The sequence below is a fragment of the Microcaecilia unicolor genome, chromosome 9, assembly GCF_901765095.1.
Source record: "Microcaecilia unicolor chromosome 9, aMicUni1.1, whole genome shotgun sequence".
Classification (NCBI taxonomy): Eukaryota; Metazoa; Chordata; class Amphibia; order Gymnophiona; family Siphonopidae; genus Microcaecilia; species Microcaecilia unicolor.
Window position 1 is genome coordinate 143,450,920 of NC_044039.1, and position 24,495 is coordinate 143,475,414.

Below are 24,495 nucleotides of genomic sequence, written 5' to 3' on the forward strand. Positions count from 1 at the left end.
CGGGTCATTAATAAAGCACACTGGTACCATTTCTTGAAAGCCCTTTGTGCTTCTTTTTTTGGAAGGGCATGTAACTTACAGTTTTCTGCAAGTCATGCAGGTAACTGGGAGCCCTGCCCATGCCCCATGCTCCGCCCACAAGTACACCCCCTTGCATTTGTGCACCCTTATAGAATAGTGCTTAGGGTGTGTTACCTTTCTCTGCACTTACATGTGCAAAGGGGTGCATGCCTGACAGCACCTAGTTACTGAATTTCCCTTTTTTTTTGGTTCAATAGTTGGGCTTCCAACCTTTATTCACAACTATCTGTGGAATTGTCCCTTTTTTTAAAAATATCCCTTCCCAACTCACTCAGTCTAGTGAGTGTAGCAACAGCCCTCAGCCAGAGGGTTATGCACCAGAGGTCCTTCCAGAGCCCTGCTCCACTGAGTATCACCATATACACTGACCGGGAATCTCTCTCCCCTCCAGGGACTGTGCATGCAGCTTCCACAATATCCTTAATGCTGTACCAGGAAGCAGAATCCTGGTGTAGGAAATACACCAAGCTAAACCACTGGAATGCACTTCTAATTTCTTATCAAGCAGCTCTGCACAGCTGCTCAAGACATTTTTTTCACTTTTTTATTTGTCATATACTTTAATTGTCCTGCTACTGGAAGGTTCAATGACAGAGCAGCAGGTCAGATGGGTAAAATAAAGAATTACAAAAAGAGGTATTACATTTTTGATTCTGAGAATAACCCATGCAATGGTGTTCAGGCTGTAATGGTTTTTAAGGCTTCTGTATAGGACCAAATCACATAGCGTAGCCAGGAATGTTTTTTACAGGGGGGGTATCTCCCCCCCCCCCCCCATACCTTAAAAATCATCTGTACTGCAGTCTTTACCCAGGCAGCAGCAGAGGTACTCATAGGCTGCCTGTGGCTTGCACCAGGACTTCCTCTCTGAACCATTCCACCTGCAGCCCGTCACAAAACAGGAAGTTGTGTCACATGGGGGCGAGGCGGTTCAGAGAGGAAGTCCCGGTGCAGGCTGCAGGCAGCCTATGAGTGCCGCTGCTGCTGCCCTGGTGAAGACTGCAGCACAGATGATTTTAAGGTACCAGGGGGAGGTACAGGGGCAGGGTCTGACAGGGTGTATGGTACGTACGCAACACATGAACCTAGTATAAATATGCCACTGGGCCAGATGGTAGCATTTGTGTGATGCCAGTGGGACAGGAAGCCCTTGGATTCATGCTTACCCTTCTCTCTTGATGCTCCTCGATTGTCATCTCAGCCTCAGCAGCGCTCTTGGGAAGAGCTTTTCCTTTAATCATCCCTTCGACCTTCTGTGCCCAGTCCAGCAGCTCCCTACCCTCCAAGTTAAATCTCTGCAGCTGATATGAAGCCACCAACTTCTCCTTCCTGGTGGAAGGAACATTTTCAATTTAAACTTCTGCAGTTTTGCCTTTCCTTTCTCAGCACTGCTGAGACTGATTTATTTGTACAAACATCATACCCTATTCAGTGCTCCTAATCAGGAAACTTCTCATTCCATAGCTGTGGTTTTGTCCTGGTATTTGTCCCCACTGAAAATCATGGGACTTAGGTTTAATTATTCACCTTTCCAAATCCCAGCTCAAGGTGAAGTAACAATCAAGTGCAGTTCAGGAACATTTTCATTGATAAGTTTGGAACAATTTTTGCACTGGAGCAAAACTTTGTTAAAGTCTCCCCAAGGACTTTTCTTTGTCATTTGTAGTCCTTCCAGGAGGCTTACTATTTCATTGACAAGCTCACAATGCACTGTCCTACCCTTCAAGCTTCTACTTACCTCATGTAAACCCGTGGCACAGTGTGGCCATTTTTGGGACATGCAATGGAATGTGTATTTACAATATGATACAACATTATTTCTTCCAATTCAATTGGTTCAATGTGGCATACAGTATAAGAAGCTAGCAATTTCCTTTTTTATTTTAATTCTGTTTATTAAAGTTTTTCAGTTGAACAAAGCACATACAGTATATGCAATTGACAATCTAACAATAGGCATATCTATAGCCTGTATAAACAAATACCCCTGCTACCCAAACCCTCCCACCCACCTGTATATGCAATTTCTAGGAATTACTACTACTACTACTTAGCATTTCTATAGCGCTGCCAGGGTTACGCAGCGCTGTACAAGTTTAAACACAGGGAGGGACAGTCCCTGCTCAAGAGAGCTTACAATCTAACGGTAACAGACTACGTAGTCAGTGTAGGTAACAGGAATGGGGAAGGTGGTTAGGCGCCAAAAGCAAGGGAGAAGAGATGGGCCTTGAGTAAGGACTTGAAGATGGGCAGGGAGGGCGCATGGCATATGGGCTCAGGAAGTCTGTTCCAGGCATAAGGTGCTGCGAGGCAGAGCATAACAATTAATAAGATGCTATCTGGTCAATATCCAGCTGGCAATGGTCCTGCCAGTAGGGGGTGCTGTTTCACTGTCACTAGTGAGGGACAGGTAAGTTCTGCAAGACTTCAGGGAACCTGCCTGTCCCTAGTGATTGAAAACACAATATTAAAGCACTACCCCCTACTGGTAGCAATGCAGTTGGAGGACCTCCACTCAGCTTACAGGGAACAGTGTCTAACACCTGCTATTTATTTATTTATTATGACATTTATACCCTGCATTTTCCCAAGAAAGCTCAGGTTCAATGCGGCTTACAAGAAGCATTATGAGACAATTAATATTAATACAACTATTAAAAAAATCTTTTCATATTAGCTGAGCACAGATTTAAAGAAGTGGGCTTAAGTAAACTTCTAAACAACACAAAATCAACTGAGTGTCTGATATACATGGGTAATGAGTTTCAGAATTCAGTGCTGCGTATGTCTAGTAGCATTATAGAAATGATAAGTAGTAGTAGTACTTTGATAAGAAAAATTAGCATTATGGATAATTTTGTAGGTTAAGTTTTTACAACTTGGGAAATGTAATACGAGATGTTCTCTAGATGATAAGGTAGCATTTCATGGTGATAACTTAATGAGATCTTTCATATAAGATGGTAAGATATCGTAAAGAATCTGATAAACAAGAACACAGACTTTAAATGAAATGTTTTCATTGATAGGTAACCGATGTAGATCCTTAAGAAGAGGAGATGCTTTAACCTAACGCAGCGATCTATCCCTAATTCGCTAAGTGTAAGTAACAGCAAAGAATGATTGAGTGAATAAAATGCACCAGAAATATCAAACTGGAGCAGAATGATTTGTTCCCCCCTCCACTCAAAATAGATTTAACTGTTGAAGTGAGAACCGGAAGCAATGTTTCAGTACTATTTCTAGATCTGAAACCATGTTGTGTATAATGCAAAACATTAAAGGATTCTAGAAAGGACTGTAGTTGCTCATTTACCAGAAATTCAATCAATTTTGCCATCCAAGGAATACTGGCCACTGGCCGGTAATTTTCAACAACTGTTAAATCAACAGGTAGAGATTTGGGGACCCCCCCAAAATAAGCTAGAAAATAGCATAGCACAAACTCAGCATGCTGTTTTCTAAAGGAGGCGTCAGTAGTCTGGGGAGGGGGGGTGCAGATAGGAAAGAGACCTCTGAGATGTGCCTCTGCTCCACTTTTTTTTTTTAATAGTATTTTTAACAGGTGCTAGAACCAAACAAGGCCCTCCCAAACTCAGCTGAAACCAAGGTACAGACTGGGTCAAGAGAAAAAGCCCAAAGGCACCCTCGACAAAGACAGCAGAAATACTGGTTAAGAAAAAAACACACCAAAAAGACTCCTCCAAGGCAAATGGAGCTCAGAATAAAACTGGCTCAGAAGAGAAAGCCTCCAGAAAAGGAATTATAGCTCAACTGAAAACTAGTTAGAAATAAAGACAAGAGCTGTGGGAGGAAGGGGGGAGTGTCTGAGAACACCTTCAAAAAACCACCGGACAGCAAGACAAAGCCTGGGTGCTGCTAAACTGAGCACAAAACTAAAAGAGACCGCACTGCCAAACCAAAGACAGATTTTTTTTTTTCTTTTTCTTTACTACACAGAGCAAAGATGAGGCTCACCTCCCAGGCACTCAAGGCCCCTAGACAGCACCAGGGGCCGGGTAGAAAAAGGACCTCCAGAAACAAAAAGGAACCCTTCAAGGCCAAGGGACCAGGAGGTATAGGAAGAGAAGGGAGGACGGACCTGGCCACTGGAGTTAGACACCCCTGGGGCACAATGTGACCCCCATGGGCCACAGCCCTAGCAAGCAGCCAAGGAGCCCTGGGAGAGAAGCAGAGAAATTAGAAGCTAAAATGAACTACAAACACTGCTGACCCCAGTCACTTTTTCCCCCTCCCACCTTAGGAATCCCCAGGCCTACCAGACTAGGGTTACCATATTTTGTCCCCCCAAAAGGAGGACACATGCCCCACCCCCTTTCTCACCCTCGCTCTGCCCCCTGTCACATTTTCCCCTCCCCCGTCACATACCCCGTCGCCCCCCTCCCCTTACCTTACTACTGCCCTGGTGGTCTAGTGACCTCTTCGGGGCAGGAAAGAGCCCCCTCTTTCCTGCCCAGAGCGCTGCCCTGCATGCATCCTTCTTGTTTCTGATCCTCGGCGCCGATTCAAAATGACCGCCGAAAGTTGAAGTCTCGCGAGGTCACTTCAACTCTTGGTGGCCATTTTGAATCGGCGCCGAGGATCAGCAACAAGAAGGATGCATGCAGGGCAGCACTCCGGGCAGGAAAGAGGGGGCTCTTTCCTGCTCCGAAGGCGGAAGAGGTCACTAGACTACCAGGGCACTAGTAAGTAAGGGGAGGGGAGGCTAGCAACTAGGACGGCCTGCCCATCAGCCTGCCTGCTTGTCCAGAAATCCGGACAAACGGGCAGATTGGCAAAACCCGCCCGGTTGCCCGGACATGCCCTCAAAAAGAGGACACGTCCGGGTAAATCCGGACATATGGTAACCCTACAGTCTAGACTATACAGACTCGCACCTCTACCAGCTGCTGGGAGACTGAGAAATACTGACTCTTGAAGGGGCACAGCTAACTTATAGGCTCCAACACATTTCTGTAGTTCTCCTGCTGGTAGGAGTTCATAACTCAACCATCTAGGCCAGTCTGGAGGGACGCTAAGGAATTCTGTCTTTCCAAACAGTTGCTCACACTGTCAAACAAGTCTTGTCCCATTGTGGTTTCCTTCAACGGATCCACGGACAACAAAACTCTAGTTAATGACATTTGCAAGGGCTGTTTTCTGTGTATATGTTCCATGGTCTCATGGCCCTCATAAAATTCAATGGTGGGCCGCAGGTTGCCCACCTCTGTTCTAGAGAATTCTTGTCTAGTGCTCAGTGTCAGTCTTTATGAAGATGCAGAATGGGTAACATCTCTCTTGGTGAGCTCCTAAGCAATGGAGTGAATCACCTTAACCACAGCTTCTAGTTTGGGCTGTCTAACTTACCCTCCTAGGAGAATCATGGAGTACACCATAAAGAATTTTTTCCCTTTTCTTGGGAACCACTTCTGGAGGTGGTGGAGAACTGTGAATGGGAACTTTGCCTTCACTAATTGCTTGGCTACATCTGCAGCTCAGGGAGCAAATTACCTCATTTCATAGCTATAGAAAGTCCTATTGAGTTTGAAGAGGGGCGTTGTTTTAGTACCCACCTGGAACAACCAAGACCAGCCGAGCTTATCCATCCAGAGAGAGGCACAGTAAGGCCTGACCAGTGAGGGCTTCACTGTGGGTAATCCACTAGTCCAGCTGTTTGACTGTTGTCTAGTGAAGAACTCATTAGCCCAGATGGAAATTGGAGTTCACCCATCCAGGTGCTCCACTCACATCATGCATTTAAAGCCTCTTACCTTTGCTTGGCCTCACCCTGGAGCTGAAGCCAGCTGTCTACCATCTCCCTTTGCTTTGTGGTTAGTTGATTATTCATAGCTGGATTCCTGTCAGACAGAAAATTTGATTGCAGCTTCAGTGCCTGCAGAGAAAGGTTTTAATTTATTTGTTGTTTTATAAGGCTGCATTTTGGTAGCTTTCACTATTTTCCAAATGAAAATTGATGGGAGCTTTCTAGAAAGCCAAAGAACATTTATCTAGCTATGTGCTTTACGCAATTCATCTGTTCTTTGATTCCTCACAGAGGCTTATGAGAAACACAATGGAAAGAAACTCAGAGGAATTCAAAACATATTAACATTTGCCTCCTTAGTGCTAAAAATTCCTGAGTGTTTTATAGAGCTGTGCCTGAGGGCTGATGATAATAATTTAGCAGTTGAAGAATCTTATGTATTAGGCATCCTTATACAAAGCAAAGCAAGGACTACTTATGGGAAGCTCATGTCCATCTGTCTGTCTGTCTGTGACCTCCTATCACAGGCAAAATGACAGGAGTTAGGAGCTAATGTGTTTGGTGTGGTGTGGTAACTGCAATTGCCAAGTTCCATGCTGGAGGGACCTGCAGCTCCTGAGTTCGGATGTTGGAGAGCTGCTGTTTGACAGAGAAAGCAAAAAAGCCTGCTGAGACACAATAAGTAGGACATCGTTAGCGCACACACACCCATAATGATAAAGGGGATGGAACTCCTCTTATGTGAGGAAAGGCTAAAGAGATTAGGGCTTTTCAGCTTGGAAAAGAGACTCATGAGGGGAGATATGATTGAGGTCTACAAAACCGTGAGTGGTGTAGAATGAGTAGAAGTAAATCGATTTTTTACTCGTTCGAAAAGGACAAAGACTAGGGGACACTCAAGTTACATGGAAACACTTTTAAAACATATAGGAAGAAATATATTTTCACTCAACCAATGTTAAGCTGTGGAACACTTTGCCAGAGGATATGGTAACAGCAGTTAGCGTATCTGGGTTTAAAAAAGGTTTGGACAAGTTCCTGGAGGAAAAGTCCATAGCTTGCTGTTGAGATAGACATGGGAAAGATACTGCATGGAATGTTGCTACTATTTGGGTTTCTGCCAGGTACATGTGACTTGGATTGGCCACTGTTGAAAGGAGGATACTGGAATAAATGGACCACTGATCTGACCCAGTATGGCTATTCTTATATTCTTATGTTCAAATTCTATAAATGGCGCTCAAAGTTAAGCGGCAATTGGGTGCACATTTATAGAATAGAGCCATTTGTGCACATAACATAATTAACCTATTGGCACTAAATTGTCAATAAATACCAATAATTGGCGCTAACCTGATACAATCAATGGTACTAAACCATGCAGACTACTGAAACGGAATTTATGCGGGTTGTAAAGAACAAATTACAAAGAAACTTCAGACCACTCACAACACAGCAGCCAGGATTATATTTGGAAAAATGCGCTTTGAAAGTGCCAAACCCCTCCGAAAAAAACTGCACTGGCTCCTAATCAAAGAATGTATTGCTTTCAAAATCTGCACCCTGGTCCATAAAATAATCTACGGCGAAGCCCCGGGATATATGACTGACCTCATAGACCTGCCAACCAGAAATGCAACAAGATCAGCAAGAACATACCTGAATCTTCACTACCCAAGCTGCAAAGGACTCAAATATAAATCAATGTATGCATCCAGCTTCTCCTATTTAAGCGCTCAACTATGGAACGCACTGCCAAAAATAGTAAAAACAACGTACGACCACCTAAAATTCCAGAAAGAACTAAAAACAAACCTGTTCAGAAAGGCATACCCCATCGACCCAACATAAGAACCTAAGCATTTGCAACACAACAAAACCAAAGATCGTAATGGACACAACCCAACTCTCCCTCTTCCTCTCCTATGTTCCTCCAATGTATCTACCATACACGAACCTTATCCTACCACTATTACACCTTGTATTTGTTATACCGGAACCGGCAAACGCCGTTATGGTCATATGTAAGCCACACTGAGCCTGCAAATAGGTGGGAAAATGTGGGATACAACTGTAACAAATAAATAAATAAAATAAATAAACAATTTGCTGTTGTGCCTGTAACTGACTAACACCCCTATTGTATTACCTGCGCACCTAATTTCTCTCACACACAAGTGCAAAGGGGGCATTAATGTGGACGGAACATGGGCGTGTCAGGGCATTCTGACTATTCTTGTGTGCACTTTATAGAATAGATGCATTTGTCTGCCTGGTGCCACTATTTACGCCAGCCATAGACATGGTGTACATGGTCACGCCTAACATTTGGTGCATAACTGCAGACCATAGGCACCATTTCATTCAAAATCCATTTGGGAGTGCTGTGCCCCTCCTTGCGTCCCATCCCCTAACTATGCCTCTGTAACCAGCATAGAAGATTTTGCCAACAGAAGGTATGGTCAGCATGGTTTTATTTATTTATTAGGATTTATTAACCACCTTTATGAAGAGATTCACCCAAGGTACTATAGCTATTATATGGATGGATATATTATTGAAGGCTTAATCTTTTATGGAAAATATTTTATAGATGATTTTCAGATTTCTTTTTACCCCTAACGCAGGTGTGAACTGAAACGTGGTTATGTTTGGTTTTATGTATTTGTACTATTATTTATTTGTATTTATGATATTTATTAAAGTGTGTTTTATTTGGCACTAAGATTTACCTTTTCCTTCTGTGTGCTTTTTTGCAATACCTGGACTCTCTTGTTCTGGATTTCAACTGACGCACCTAGTCACAGCTCTATAGAATGACATAATGTCTTGGAGCATACTGTGGGGATATTTGCGTTATAATTTCTATTCCATTGACATATATTTTATTTTCCTATTTAGTTGAAAAGTGGTGATAACAGCTAAATATCTGTTAAAAAGCAAGCTGTTCTCCCCTTCTTCTACCTTTTCTACTTACCACTTAACCTGTTAACCTAGGTCTGCTTTGATCTTACAACAGATATCGGCAAGGAATGGATTAGGATAATACTTCATACATTCTGCTTTCACCCCTTGCCTTTCACCTCAATTCTGGACTGGATGACGTTGATCTCTCGTTCCATTTCTTCATGTCTTCGGATCAGGCTTGCCACACTCTCCACATCCTTCCCATAGTCTAATGCTTGCATTAGTGCACTCTGGAGAGAAAGAGGGAGAAGAGACACAGACAATGAGGAAAGATGATGGGTGTGGAAGATGGGAAGGAAGGGAAGGGGAAACGAGGGAAAGAGGCAAGGAAATACAAAGAGGAAAGATGAAACAAGAGATGGAAAAGAAGGTAAAAATAAAAAGAATGAGGAAGAAAAATAGAGGCAGAAAGAGAAAGATAAGAATTTCATGAAAGAAAGGAAGAAAAATGGAAGGAAATAAACAAGGGAAATCATATTTCTTGAACAACAAGTGGAACCAAGCCTGTTTCCTCAACAATGAAACGGGCCCTAGGAAGGCTGTCTTGTAAGCAATTTTTTCTCTCTCCCCTGCCCTCCCCTCCATGTCCAGCGATTCTTCCCTCCTCTCCCATCCCATCCCCTCCATGTCCAGCGATTCTCCTCTTCCCTGCCCTCCCATCCGTGAGCCGCGATTCTCTCCTCTCCTCCCCTCCCCTCGATTCTCCTCTGCTCTGCCCTGCCCTCCCCTCCCTGCCCTCGATGTCCCACTATTCTGTTCTTCTTTGTACCTGAATGTTCTCTGGCTGGCTGGCTTCGTTCCGTTCCGTTCGTAACATCCCCTAACGTCAGCTCGCCTCCAGCATTCCCTTCCCTCTCACTGTTCCACCCTCTGACGTCATTACGTCTTGACGCGAGGGCGTGACAGTGAAGGGGAATGGAATGCTGGAGGCTGGCTGACGTCAGGAGATGTTACGAACCCAGCCAGCCAGCCAGCCATGGAACGTTGGAGGTACAAATAATTATATAGGATGTTTTTACTCACTTGCTTACAGTCCCCCCCCCCCCCCCCCCCCCCACGACTTCTTTTCCTTTCTTTTGAAGGCAGAATGTGAGTTTCACATGTATGTTTAGCTTGATCTCTCCACACCCCTCCAGTCACACAAACACACACCCCTTTCCTAAAAAATGAAAGTAATGATATTCCTTGTCCTTCCTCCCAGTGATGCATTTCATTTATTGAATTAGTAATAGATGGAACAACATGACCCAATCTCTAGCACATTGCTTTTTTTAGGCTGTACTGATGTATTTGGTTGAAGGAAAGGCAGAGGCTTGCTTCCATGTCTAGGCTGGCTAATAAAATCTAAATTAAGAGCATGTTTGGGATAGTAATGAAGTAACAAAAAATCTTTCCAATGCTCTTTAAAGCATCAACTGAATGAATTCGAAATGGACTCACAAATATTTCTAAAGCCCACTGTGTCCCAGAACATGATTGCATTTACATCTTCTGTTTGATGAGAATGGCAGAGTTCAAGTACATCAGGGAGCTGATCTGTGTGAGCACCAGAAGGGAGCAAAAGTGGCTTTTATCATTTAATAACCCCTGCTGGCCAGATAATAGTGCTGAGGGCCAGTCTCGAAGGAGATTCAAGTTTGGCAAGGGCTCAGTAAGCACACCCTTTCAAAGAGGGGTTATAAAGAGTGAAATAACTGAGTAAGAACAATATAGTCAATCATTTTTGTGAATAATGGTGAACCACTGCAGCCTTGTTTTATTTAACTCTCATTCACATGTAGTTCTCTAATCATGTATGTGTTACCCTGCAGGAACTAGAATGGTCAAAAAATGGCTGCTAGCTCCGTGGCCTTATAATTCAGAACTCCCAGAAATCTGCAGGACAATGGCTGAATAGGTTCTCAGATAATTGAGATGGACCTCAGCTAGCTACTCACTACAGAAGAGGTGTTCCTTTCTTCTGCTCAAGGTGACGTTCCTGTTGGGTGACTCCACAGTAAACAGATTAGTTCCACACTGGTCTAATTTGTTTACAAAACAGGAGTCCATAAGAGGCTGCAACCTACAGATACAATGAGCGTAGCAGGATGGTCAGCAAACCTCTGTACCACTTTGGCAAGAGACTCTTTTAGTGGAGCTCTTTTTCTAGAACAGGCTTGAGAAGCTCAAGGTTAGACTGCTTTCTATAGATCCTGATGCAGTAAATCGCTTCCTCCTATCAGGGACTTCAACCCACTATCCCCCAGATTCTGTATCTGGCGTCCAGAATTACATGCCAAAATTTATGCATTGCCCAAGATACATGCACAAATTAATTGAATAACAAGCCAATTATCAATAATTGGGGTGCTAACAACCAATTATTGATCTTGTCGCTCATTAAAATTTGTGCACGTCCTGCCTAACTCTACATAACTCAAAAGGGGCGTGGCCATGGGCATATCAGAAGCGTTCTGAAAAGTTGCACACGGAATTATGGAATACAGCCTTAGTGTGCCAGCATTTCCATCAGATTTCATCAGGCGTAAGTCTGGCGCCTAAAGTTAGGTGCAGGAATCGGTGCTAAGCTTGATTCTATACAGGGCGCATCCTCTATAAAATTGCTTTTAGTGCCAATTTTTTCAGTACTATATTTTGAGCGCCATTTAATGATTCCAGCCGTATACTCGTAGAATTAGAGGTAATTGCATCATGGACTTCCAAATAGGGACAGTTAAAGCAGGGGTCCTATAATCCTCCTTAGGAGTGGCTGGCAGCCAGGCCAGGAGCCAGGTTGCTTCTACCTGGTACAAAGAACTGGCTGTAACTGCTGGATCCTGGATGAACTGCCTAGAAACTCCTCTCAAAACTCTCTAGCTAAAGGTTGGACAGAACTACAAGAGGGCTGTATGCCAAGGGACTTAGTGGCCACATCATTAAATAGTAACTAATAGAACAGTGATGCAATACTGTTGGCTTCTTGATGCCTTGTGCCAACACCGTTGGAAACCTTCTTCATGCCACTTTTGGCAAATGGGCAACAACACTTTTACCAGTACATACCATATCTGACAGCTCAGTGTATGCCCCTCTCAAAATGGAGAGTGAAAAATCTAGCTAGAATACACTCAGCACAGTGGGATATCTCTGTGACGGTCTAAGATGAAAGAATGTGAACCAGACCTAAGGGGGTCTTTCACTAAGCCTCAGTAGTATTTTTAGCTTGTGGTAGAAATCAGCTGGTGGTAAAAGCTGAGACTCCCATAGGAATATAATGGGTGTCTTGGTGCTTACCGTCAGCTGATTTCTACCGTGAGCTAAAAATATTACCATGGCTTAGTAAAAAAAAGTGTCAGAGAGGCAGTCCCTTAGGCTGTTACAGTCCCCTAGATCAGTGTTTCCCAAATCTGATCCCGGAGTACCCCTTACCAGTCAGGTTTTCAGGGTATCCACAATGAATATGCATGAAATAGATTTGCATATAATGGAGGCAGTGTATGCAAATCAAGTTCATGCATATTTATTATGGATATCCTGAAAACCTGACTGGCAAGGGGTACTCCAGGACTGGACTTGGGAAACACTGCCCTAGATTAACATATTAACCAGTATCAAGGCAGCTACAAGGAAATCCTGGACTAGAATTCCTTGCTTTTTGAGAACATGCTCTTGATCTGTTCTTTTGGACAGAAAGAATTTTTTTTTCACTGTTGCAGAATTTGCTACACGGAATTATGGAATACAGCCTTAGTGTGCCAGCATTTCCATCAGGTTTCATCAGGCGTAAGTCTGGCGCCTAAAGTTAGGTGCAGGAATCGGTGCTAAGCTTAGGCTGTTAGAGAATCACAAAAAATGCTGGACTCGACTGAGCTCAGATCTTCTTAAAAACAAATGAACCATTTAGTTATATATTTTTTTTAAAGAGTGAGGGAATCTTATCCTACAGAGTTATTATTTCAGATGTTTTTATTGAATGCTGCCTAGAACTGCTAGAGATAGGTCAGTTATAAATATTTTAAATAATTAAAAAATAAATCTACGAGTAAGAGAAGACCCACAGAACAGGCCATTGCCTGAGGGCACTTCTCTCCCTACTTTACCTTCTCGCTGATTCTCTCTGTGATATCATCTATTTCACGTATGGTGGTGTGCATCTTTAGTGCTTCTTCCAGCCTCCTCCGATACGCGCTCAGGTTTCCATGGAAACTGTTCCATCTATATGAAGAGCAAGGTGGAGAAGGAAAGAACCATCAGAGCCTCCACACCTTCTGCTAGATGGCTGTGCAATGTTCTTTACTCAGTTGCTAAATTATTTCACATTTCTTTCATTTTGCCTTTTTTTTCCATTAAAAAAAGTCATTGTTTCTGGGGTTTATTAACTCAAAATAGATCAGGTTCTTCACTGTGTGATACATCCAGTCCAGGTATAGCATAGTGCATACTACATGAAATAAAGAATGGTTTGTGTATCTTGGGTCTTATGCAATAAGGATGTTTTCTTGATCTGTGCCTAAGGAAAACAGTCTGTATTGAGTTGACTAAGGCCTGATTCTGCAATCTCACTTTGCTATGTTGTTATTGTGAACTAGCCTACAGCCCTAATTTTACAAGCCTTATTTGAGATTAACAGGCAGTTAGGGGGTCTTTTAGTAAAGATTAGTTTGAGTTATCTGCAGCAGGACCCATTTTATTCCTATGGGCCCTGCTGCAGATAAGTTGAGCTAATCTTTATTAAAAGACCCTCTTAAACATTTACCTTACATAAACGTCTAAATCCCCATTTTGCAAAGCTTGAGATGTGCACATAATAGACCCTAGTGACAAGGGGGCATGGCCTGGGCCTGTTTTGGGCGCGACAAGTTCATAGACATTTCATCACCATTTCAAAAGGGGACTAAACATCTACGTTCTACATGATCAACGTCAGGAGGTCCGCCGGCTCCCAAGCACACTTAGGATTTGGGGAACAATTGCTACTGAGCTGCACTCCACTGGAAGGATGGGGGGTGGGGGGTTGCCCCCTTAATCCCTCAGTGCTTTTGATCTCTCCAAATGCCAAACCAGGAAGGTTAACAGGTTACTGTGACAGCATCATAACCGAAACAGGTTATGCTTCTAAGATCACAAAGATAACATTTATGTACTGGAACATAACCAGTATGGCTTAACATCCATCTACCTTCAAAACATTTTTAAAAAATGGATATTTATGCCGCATGCACCCGTGCATAAACATCCATTTCCCTGTGTTTTAGAACAGGCTCTGTATCAGTAGATTCTGTTCTAAAATACGGGTGAAAATTAAGAAGCACTGGCCTGTACATCTTAATTCCTACTTCTACGACCTACCTAATATGGCACTGCATATTTTTTCTTTATCTGATTATACAGAGGCACACAAAATACCTTATTGGTGTGATATAACTGTTAAAGAAGGCAACTTTTGCTCTCTAAGAGACAACCGCTTTGTTACAAGTACACTTGGAAGCCCCCAAGAATTCATTACATGTTTACTAAGGGGTGTAGTTATCAACAAGGGCTACCATTAAGATGTGTTATTTTACTGTTAACCCAAGTGATTAGTAATTAGGTCTCACTGCATAGGTCTTCCTACGTCAGTGTAGACTGTCATAGAGATTTAGCATTATGGCTTATATAGTGCTGCTTAGACACAGATGTAAAAGGTTTAGAAATTAGTAAGCACTAAACCCTGTTTGGTTTTTGTTCTTATCAGACTGCAAAGATATGGAACAATATCTCAAATAATTTGAGAATTTTTACAGTCTATCTATTATTTAGATGGCACTTAAAAACATACTTTTCACCCCAAAATGTTGAGATTTCAAGATGCTTATAATGATTTAAATATCATAACTGAGAATGCACAGGAATTTATTATAAATCTCCAGTTTTGCTTGGTTCCCCTCTTTTGTAATCTGCTCCGACCCAAAAGGGACTTAGCAGAATATAAATTAACAGAATAAGAATTAGAATTAAAGTCTGTCAGCAGCTTTGGTCAGAGAGAGGGCAAAAGGAGGAGGATGTTCGAGGGAGACACTTGCCTCTTGTTCAGTTGTTGTTGGCGCTGAACTATGGTCGTCATCTCTTCCTTGTTGCGCCTCTCCAGTTTCATGGCCAGAGCATTGATGGTTTTGATGTGAGCATCATCCACGGTCACTTCCTGCAATATCAAGGCACAGAGCTCTGACTCCTTGTTAGCAATAACAGCAGGCTGCTCCTTCTCCTTAGGCCAGGCTGGAATAAATCAAGCTATAAAGCTTCACATCATGTGGGTAATTCTCGTCACCTATAGTTAGGCACCAGGATGCAAATTCCACATCAGCAATTTCACAGTAATTGCTGTTAGAGAGTACTAGCAAAAGTCCTTAGCTGGGTGCCTAACTTTAAGCCGAGCACTTATGCCAGCTCAATGGCTAGTGTAAATGTTTGTGTCTAACTGTTGTTAATTAGGGGGTCCTTTTACTAAGCTGCGGTAAAAGGGGGCCTGCTCTAGTATTAGCACATGTTTTTGATGCACGCTGAGGCCCCCTTTTACCACAGCGGGTAAAAGGCTGTCTTTTTTTCTCGACAAGAAATGGCCATGCGGTAAGTGAATCATTTACCACACAGTCTTTTGGGGGGGGGGGGGGCGGGGGGAGAACTTACCACCACCCATTGAAATGGCGGTAGGGGCTCCCACGCTAACCCGGCGGTGCACTGCCCAATTACCGCTGGATAAACACCGGCACTACAAAAATAGAAAATGTTTTTGCCCCTCTCAAAATGTTGGAGTGTGAAAAATCTAAAAATAGAAAATATTTTTGTAGTGCCAGAAATGGTGCGTACTAGGGGCGGGAATACGTCCAGGCTCCTGCGGTAGTTCTGGACTGGCACACAGCAAACGCATTGCCACGCGCCAGCCTTTTAGTAAGAGGGCCTCTAGGTGCGCAATGATAGCAATCTGTAACCCACATGTGCCCCTGATCCATCCATGCCACTCCCAGGTCTGCACCCCCTTGCAGTTGTGTATTACTGTATTTTGCGCACACTATTTTTAGATTAGAGACTACGGTAGTTATGCAGGTAACTGCAAATTAATGCCAATTGGCGTCAATTCAATCCAATTATTGTCCACAGCTAAATCCGTGCATGCACATAAATAGGAATTTTCAGGCCACATTTTCTTTTCAATTAACTCTATTACCTCCTAAAAAGGAGCACTGGATGAGAACTAGAATCTTAACAAAAAAATCTTTAAAAAATAATTTCAAAAAACAAGTGTGACATTTTAGATAACTGCAGTTTTACCTCACACATGTATTTCAGAAAACTGGCCCCCTCCCAGACCACTCACCAGCTTTGAAAAGTGGAAAAATCAGATCCACACCCTCCCCCTCCCATCTTGACTTCATACAAAGACTGATGTACTAATCTACAAGATTCCTCATGGGTTACAGGTCTTGTTCTTGTGAAAGTTTTCTACAGATGCAAATTAATTCCATGACAAACTTTCATAAGAAATTTAGCTACATGGCCCAGCCCAAAAGGATAATTATATCCCACTAAGATGTGGTTATATTTTATTAATATTAAGAAAATTGGCCCATGAAAACATCTTAGCATGCCAGTTTTTGGTGAATTCTTAGTAAATGAATTGCTTTTCACAGTATTCTATATTAGATTGGGAGGGGTGCCTGGAAGGGGGAATCTGAGATCTAGAGGATATCAGGAAAGGGGATCACAGATCGAGAGGTATATCGGGGGTGAGGTGTATGTGAGGGGACTGGATGGCAAGTGAGATGCGTTGGGGGGAGGGGGTGGAGTGCCCACTGCAGCAGGGATTCATTTATTTAATTTTCCTTGGGAATGAGGTGGCACTGCGATACATACAGAACCTGATAGCATGGCTAGTCCCTGTGCTCTCTAGCAGTGCATGTAACACAGTACAATGCAGTAAATCATTTTGGGTAAATGCACAGCAGATGCTGGACACACTCCCTGCATTTACTACACAGGCTTTGCACTTAACTGTACACTAATTTTTGCAACTAATCAATGGTAAGTGCAAAAACTTACCACATTTTAGAAAATGACCCCCTAAATCTAATTTACAGAGGCAAATTTTTTTTGAGGGGGGGGGGAAATATGAAGAAATAAGACAGTATAGATTGTGCAAATGTGCCTGTGGGAAAGAATGACAGACAAGGCAGATGAGACTCTTACACCAGATCCTGCTCCTCGGAACTCATTCAGTTTTTTCATCAGCTGTAGGCAGTGTTCGTAGTCCTTCCCTACATCACCAACATTAATCATCACCTCCTAGAGAGGGGCAAAATCAGAGAAGAACACACAATTAATCATCTGGCCAACCTAGTACTGCCTTTCAGCTTGAGACTGGTAAGGTAATCATGCTCTCACCTATCCACCCTTAATTATTTGTGTCCTTGAGATAGTCTAAATCCCTGGTTACTTTTCTGCACATGTATTAATTTGCTTCTTGAAGGTATTGTAATTTGTGTTATATTCTGTACATTATTATGTTTTATTCACTTTATTATTTGTTTGTAAGCCACAGTGAACTTAGAGGCATATTTTCAAAGCACTTTGGGAGGCTAAGTTCCATAGGTTTCTATGGAACTTTGGGAGGCTAAGTGCTTTGAAAATGAGCCTCTTAGTCTATTTCAGGCTAATGTGGGGTATAAATGTAATGAATAAATAAATAAATAAATAAAAGTAATGAGATTTTTTTTCTTAGGACTCATGCTCACTGCCAACCTGCTGCTACTGTGCTTCCACAGCAAGCAGACCCACAAAGGGTGACAGCTGGTAGGAAAAGGGTGTGGCCTGATCAAATTAACACAGAAACTCAAGATCCTTGATTATTTTTTCCAAGATTATTGGTAGTTGTGTTGATATGTCTAATGTTAAAAGAAACAGCAAGTGGATGCCACTTGAAGATACTCATCATGCTAAACAGACTTATAAGAATTTAGTAATGAGAGATATTACTGATTGGAAGAAATTAAAAAGAGTATTTACTTCAATATAACTAAGAAAGAAGGAAAGAAGCACAATTGAATCACTGCAGAAAGATAGGAACATTGTCATTAACCACCCCCCCCCCCCCCCCCCGCCTTTTTTGCAAAGCTGAGAGGTAATGCTGAGGCAGCCCATTCACTAGCATGGCTTTCTAAAAGGAGGAGTAAACAGGCTGATAAAGGAAGGGCAGTAGTAATAATGAATAGAACTAACTACATTAAGGAAATTGAGAGACAATTAGGGGATAAGGTTTTATGAGATTCTGCCATCTGATCCCACTCAGAGAATTAAAAGGAATATTGATTCACTCTTAGAAACTGGAAAAGCAGGAGGATACCTTACGAGCAGAGTTTGAAGTTTTGAATGTAGATATCTAGTGATACCTATAATATATATATACTTCCAAAAATTCATAAATCTTTGTATTCCCCGCCATGAAGACCTATTGTATCAGGGATTGGTTCCATTATCTATTTTTGTTGATAAGTTTCTTCATCCCTTGGTGCCTAGAATTCCTTCGTATGTGAAAGATTCTCACATACGATTGATATTCTAGAAAATGTCTCATGCAAAACAGGAGATATATTCATCACTATGGACAATGAATCCCTGTATACTAAAATTCTTCAAGATGCAGCTTTGGATATCATTAGAGATGTATTAGAGAAATGAGAAAAGAGTTCCCATGATTTTATTGCAGAATTTAAGTATTGCTTTAAAAGAAAATTATTTTGTGTTTGAAAAAATTATTTAAACAAATAAAATGAGCTGCAATGGGATCCTCTATGGCACCATCCATTGCTAATTTATATGTTGCTAAATTTGAGGAGACGTTTCTTTTAAGTTCATAGAACTACTTTTGATTTGGAAAAGCTATATTGATGACATTTTTATCCTTTGGGAGGGGACAGAGGAGGATCTGAAGTTTTATGGATGGGTAAATCAGTGTGATCTGAATTTGAAGTTTCAAATTACTAATGACAGAAGGGAAATTCCATTTTGAGATATTTTAAAAAGAATTAATGATGGAAATATTCAAACAGGCATTTATAGAAAGCCAACTGACGTGAATAAGGTTTTATATTACACTAGCTGCCATAGCAAATCCTTAAAAGAAAATATTCCATTCAGCCAATTTCTGCATTTAGGCCTCTTGTACTAAACCGTGCTAGCGATTCCCATGTGATAAATATGACACAGCTCATTCAAAATGAATGGACTGTGACACATTTTCCACACCGGGAATCGCTAGCTCAGTTTAGTAAAAGAGGCCCGCGCTTATGCATTACTGAAGATGATTTTCTTGAAAAATAAATTAGATAAAGACATGTTTTTTAGAGAGAGGATATCCTGTTGAAGGTATTAAAAATGTTTTAATAGAACGCGTCAGTTAGAAAGAAAATTGAAAACCTGTAAGAAAAAGATCAAAGATAATAGAATTAGTCACTTATCAAAGGATATAGTAAAGATTCTTTAAAAAAAAACATTGACACATAATTCAAATTGTGGATGCATTTCATGATTGTTGACTTCTGACGGCATATAAAAAGAATCATAATTTGAAAGATTTAATGGCACCATCAGCACTTCCAAATAAATCTTTACGTTTGTTTGTTTATTTATTTATTTATTGCATTTGTATCCCACATTATCCCACCTCTTTGCAGGCTCAATGTGGCTTACAATTCGTCATGGATACTGGAAATAGAAGAGAATATACATTTGGTTTTACAGAGGGTTATGGGTTACATGGTGGTAAGATACATGAAAGTGTTAAAGCAAAAGGCATTAAATGACATTTCTGGATATATTAAGGATAATACAGTTACATGTGTTGACCGTTATAATATATCTTGTCGAAGAGATAAGTTTTCAATAATTTACGGAAATTGGTCAATTTATAAACCGTTTTCAGGTCACGTGGCAACGCGTTCCAGAATTGCGTGCTCATATAAGAAAAGGTAGATGCGTGCATTGATTTGTATTTCAGACCTTTACACTTGGGAGGATGCAAATTGAGGGGTGTGCGAGAAGATTTTTTTGCGTTCCTGGGTGGTAGTTCTATTAGGTCTGACATGTAGGCTGGGATGTCACCATGGATGATTTAATGGACTAGGGTGCAAAGTTTGAACGTGATGCGTTCTTTAAGTGGGAGCCAGTGTAGTTTTTCTTGTAGGGGTTTCACGCTTTCATATTTTGGTTTGCCGAATATAAGTCTGGCTGCCGTGTTCTGGGCTGTTTGGAGTTTTTTTAAGTATTTGCTCTTTGCAGCCAGCGTAGAGTGAGTTACAATAGTCCAGATGACTGAGTACTAATGATTGTACCAAATTGCGGAAGACAGTCCTTGGAAAAAATGGTTTAATTCTTTTTAGTTTCCACATTGAATGGAACATCTTTTTAGTTATGTTTTTTGCATGGTTCTCAAGTGTTAGGTGTCGATCAATGGTAACTCCAAGAATTTTTAGGGTGTCCGAAACTGGTAGATTTAGTTTAGGTGTGTTGATGGTGGTAAATTTGTTCTTATTATATTGTGAGGTGAGTACTAGGCATTGGGTTTTTTCTGCATTAAGTGTCAGCTGAAATGCATCTGCCCAGGAATTCATGATATGTAGGCTTTGTTTGATTTCGTTGGAGATGAGTGTATTAGGACATTTTCCATGTTGTAGTTGTTCAATCTGCAGTGTGAATCTTAAAATTAAGGGACTCCTTTACTAAACCAGGCTAGCGATTCCCAGTGTGGCAATGCTGACAAAGCCCAGACTTCGTTGGCATTGCCGCACAGGACTTGCTAAAGAGATTTGGTAAAAGAGGATCAAGTGTTTTTATCATCCCACTACTAATGAAAGATATAAGTTAAAACACCTCTCTAATCGTAGGACTTAAAAAATGATCTATATAGCCATTTGCCCCTGCAAGTTAATGCATGCAGGTAAAAGTAAAAGGGCACTTAATAAAAAAATGATAAAAGTGCAATTAACAGGAGGACCATGGATAAACCCTTGGATGAACACTGTGTGACAGTGAATCATAGATTTGAGGATGTTGGTTTTTTGTTATCTGTAAACCAACATTATCATGGACAGATGGGGATATAGATAAAATTTTACTACAGGCTGAGCAATGTTTTATTTTTAATTTGGGCGCTCAAACCCCTAGGGGGGGGGGGTGGTTAGAGATGGACCTTTATGTGTTTTTATAATTATGTTATTAATGTTGTTCTTCAATACCCTGCAGTTTTATTTATGAATTTGATTTTTTTAGAGATATTGTTATTTATGAGAATGTTTTTAATTAAGGTTTTAATTAATTTTTTTTTATGATAATTTGATTGTTTTTATTGATGTACACTAACTTAAGTTGACCCCTTATTTTATCTCATTCCTCCTTTTTAGTTGATTTTAGGGTTAAAAGTGCTTTGTTTTTCAGTTTTTAATTGAAACACATTGATGTGTCACTGAAACGCAGGTGTGTTCCAGTATGGAACGCACAGAGTTTTGCTTTTTATAGCTTTTTATCAGTGATTTTGATTAAAATCTGTTGGAAAAGGAAGCCATATGTTAAACATGTTGCTTGTTTTAACAATTTGCAGTATTTATTTTATTTCTATTTTTTAAATGCTGGTAGCAGTAGTTATTATGCATCCAGTGATGTCACATCGTTGCAATACAGTGATGCACCGATGGAAGACATGTGTGTTCCAGTGTGGAGTGCACAGCTTTTTCAGTTTTTTTCCATCTGCATATTTTTATTCATGCCTTTTTATTAGTGCTCTTTTAAACATTGTTATTAGCTTCTTTTGTATTAGCATTTTTATCAACTTTTTGATTTTTGGTGAGTTGGATTAAAAAACTAACCCTCCCCCCCCCCCCCCATTTACTAAGCCATGCGGCAATGCCGATGCAGCCCATTCAAAGTAAATGGGCTGTGTTGGCATTAGTGTACAGCAGCTGCCAGTGTGGCTTAGTAAACATGAAGGGGGGGTGGGTAAATGGCAAATTAGACTCAGTGAATTTATTGCACTTGAACACATAAGAGGAAGGGCTTAAAAGTTTGAGTTAATGGCTGTGCTCTAGAAGTTGCCTACTACATGTCTATGTTGCTGTCTATGTGGATCTCTGATGTATTGCTTGATGAGTTGTTTAACCCTTTCAATCTTTGGAATATTGTGAGATATGCTATTGGCTATCTGTTGTTTATGATCATGATTTGTTTTTTTTTTGTTTATACTATTTTAATGTATGTTTTATAGTTGCTTTGGAGTGACCCTGCTACATTTATGTTTTGATGTTCTATTTAGAACACCTTGTGTGTGTCAGTGGCACAATCACTGTGAATACATTTGATTTTATTGTTGTAATTATGATCAGTTTTTGATATACATGTGATTTATGATATATCATTTATTTATTTCTCATTATTCGTAGCTGCCCTTGATGCAGCCCATTGATAGGGTGAAACATGATTCATGCTGGGCTTGTGTAAGATTATTATTATTGAATTAAAGTGCTTTAACACCAGATATGTATTCTGCTTCTTTGGATTAACTATCTGTATAGTGTCACTGAAAATTCGCAGATAGGGCACTTATCCATGTAGTAGTTGAGCAGATTAGATGTGCTATATTGGGCAAATTAGATAGGCTATGCTGATCTTTATCTGCTGTCATTTCCTATATTACTATGAATATCGGGCTCAAAGCCTTTCCATATTTCATTATGACCCAAACTCTTCCTTATTTAATATCACAAACAACATCTGCTAACTGCCTTTATGTTAAAGCACAATTAACTCACTTTCTCTCTTATCCAGGCCTCCACCTGGTCTACTTTCTGCAGGAACTCCAGAAAGTCTCGACTGTCTTCTAGCATCTTCCCACGAGCTGCAACAGCCTGCTTTAGCTTCTCCCAGTGTTCTTGCAAAGCCCGGCTCCTCCTGCAGATATCTGTGGACTTTGGGTGACTCTTGGTCAATAGCACCTCCCCCTTCTGCAAGGAATGAAAAGGCAGCAGAGAAATAACTTTTGCTTCTAGGGTGGCAACAGTCAGGGCTCACTGAATTGAGAATGAGAGTAAATATCAGCCCTCAGCCTTCCTCTACTATGAAATGACAGCAGGTTTATCAGGACATGTCACCGGCACTACTACAGTTAAAGTCTGGAGGCCAAGACTCCAAGAGTGGTTCAGTGGTTCAAATAATTATTGAGTTAGACTTGTGTACATTTTCCTGGACCACTTTCCCAGGTTCCAATACATCAGTTTCCATCTGAAAAATAGGATTCTCATAAAGTATTGTAACAAGTTGAAAATTAAAAGTTGTATCTGGAGGAAGGGCTACCCTGAATCTCTCCCCCACCCTCCCTCACCCGGAACAGTCCCTGCAACACAGGGGCTGGGCATAGCATATCCACTGCACAATCTAAGCCTAGGAACTTGGAAGTGGGCACTGGCTGACACAGGGAGGGGAGATGAAGCAGAATGGAGACAGTTAAAGAGTCTCAAAGCCAGCTGATAGCGGCTATTGGAGGTTATGAGAAGAGTTGCAGAAACAGCTACAGCCAAAGAGAGAGAGAGAGAGAGAGAGAAAGAGATGCCGTGATTCCAGGATGTGTGGGAGAGAGGAGAGAGAAATGCCAGGATGTGTGGGTGGAAGGAGAGAAGGAAGAGATTTCATGTTGTGTGGGAGGAAGGAGAGAAAGAGATGCTGGGATGTGGGAGGGAGGAGAGAGAGATGCCAGGATGGTGGGGAGAGAAGGAAGAGAGGTACTGGACCTCCAAGGGGGAGATGGAACAGGAGCGAGAGAAGATAGAGGAACACTTGCTGGACCGCTAGGGAAGGAGGTTCAGAAGGAGGGAAGAGAGGGAGAGATACTGGCCTGACAGGGGGACAGGAGGGAGAGGGAGACAGAAGAGTTATGTTTGACAGGGCAAGAATAGGGACACAGAGGGGGGGGGATGCTCAACATGGCGGCAAGGTAGGGGCAAGGACACAGAGCTGATGATGGGTAGGGTGGATAGGGATATAGAGAGAAGATGGATGGTGGACATGGAGAGAAAAGAAGTGCCAAACAGACAAGGAGACCCTGGCATGGCAGTTAAGAGAAGACAGAGGAAAGCAGAGACTGGGACCAACACGATTAATACCAGACATCGAAGATAGAAAAAAATATTTTCTATTTATTGATTAGAATATGTCAGTTTTTGGAATGTATATACGCTAGAGCTGGTTTAAGACAAGGCTGGGCCTGTGAGAGAAATCTCACTCATTGGCTTAAATCTCCAGCATTGTGGTGGTAAATCTCCAGCTTTGGGATGGGTCACCCTTGGCGTCTCTGTTAAACATTGTGGAACAAGACCATCTGAGAAAGATCTAATAACCAACCCTACAACAGGTTCAGTTATGACATTCTTCATGGCTTTAAATGGACTGTAATCACTGTTCCCTCTAAGCTGAGCGGGAAGTCCTCCAGCTGCATTACTGCCAGTGGGTGATGGCTTCAATATTATACTTTCAATTGCTAGTGACAAAGAGGCTCCCTAAAGTGCTGCAAAGCTTGCCTGTCCGTCACTATTGAAAATGTGATAATGAAACAGCAACCCTACTGGCAGAACTGTAGCTGAAGGACTCCCGTTCAGCTTAGAGGGAACACAGACTGTAATCTTTCCCTC

At 41.6% G+C, this 24,495-nt stretch overlaps 1 protein-coding gene across 1 annotated transcript in view; it reads right to left on the reverse strand.

Moving 5' to 3' along the window:
• Positions 1–24,495, reverse strand: part of SPTBN5 (spectrin beta, non-erythrocytic 5) — a 300,302-nt gene that overhangs the window by 70,885 nt on the left and 204,922 nt on the right. Inside the window, exons 42-48 of the mRNA XM_030213698.1 lie at positions 22,624–22,815; positions 17,015–17,110; positions 14,854–14,972; positions 12,892–13,006; positions 8,929–9,042; positions 5,853–5,974; positions 1,248–1,410 (exon numbers count right to left, since the gene is read on the reverse strand). Of these exons, the coding sequence (XP_030069558.1) occupies positions 1,248–1,410; positions 5,853–5,974; positions 8,929–9,042; positions 12,892–13,006; positions 14,854–14,972; positions 17,015–17,110; positions 22,624–22,815 (921 nt within the window). The remainder of the gene's footprint in view (positions 1–1,247; positions 1,411–5,852; positions 5,975–8,928; positions 9,043–12,891; positions 13,007–14,853; positions 14,973–17,014; positions 17,111–22,623; positions 22,816–24,495) is intronic.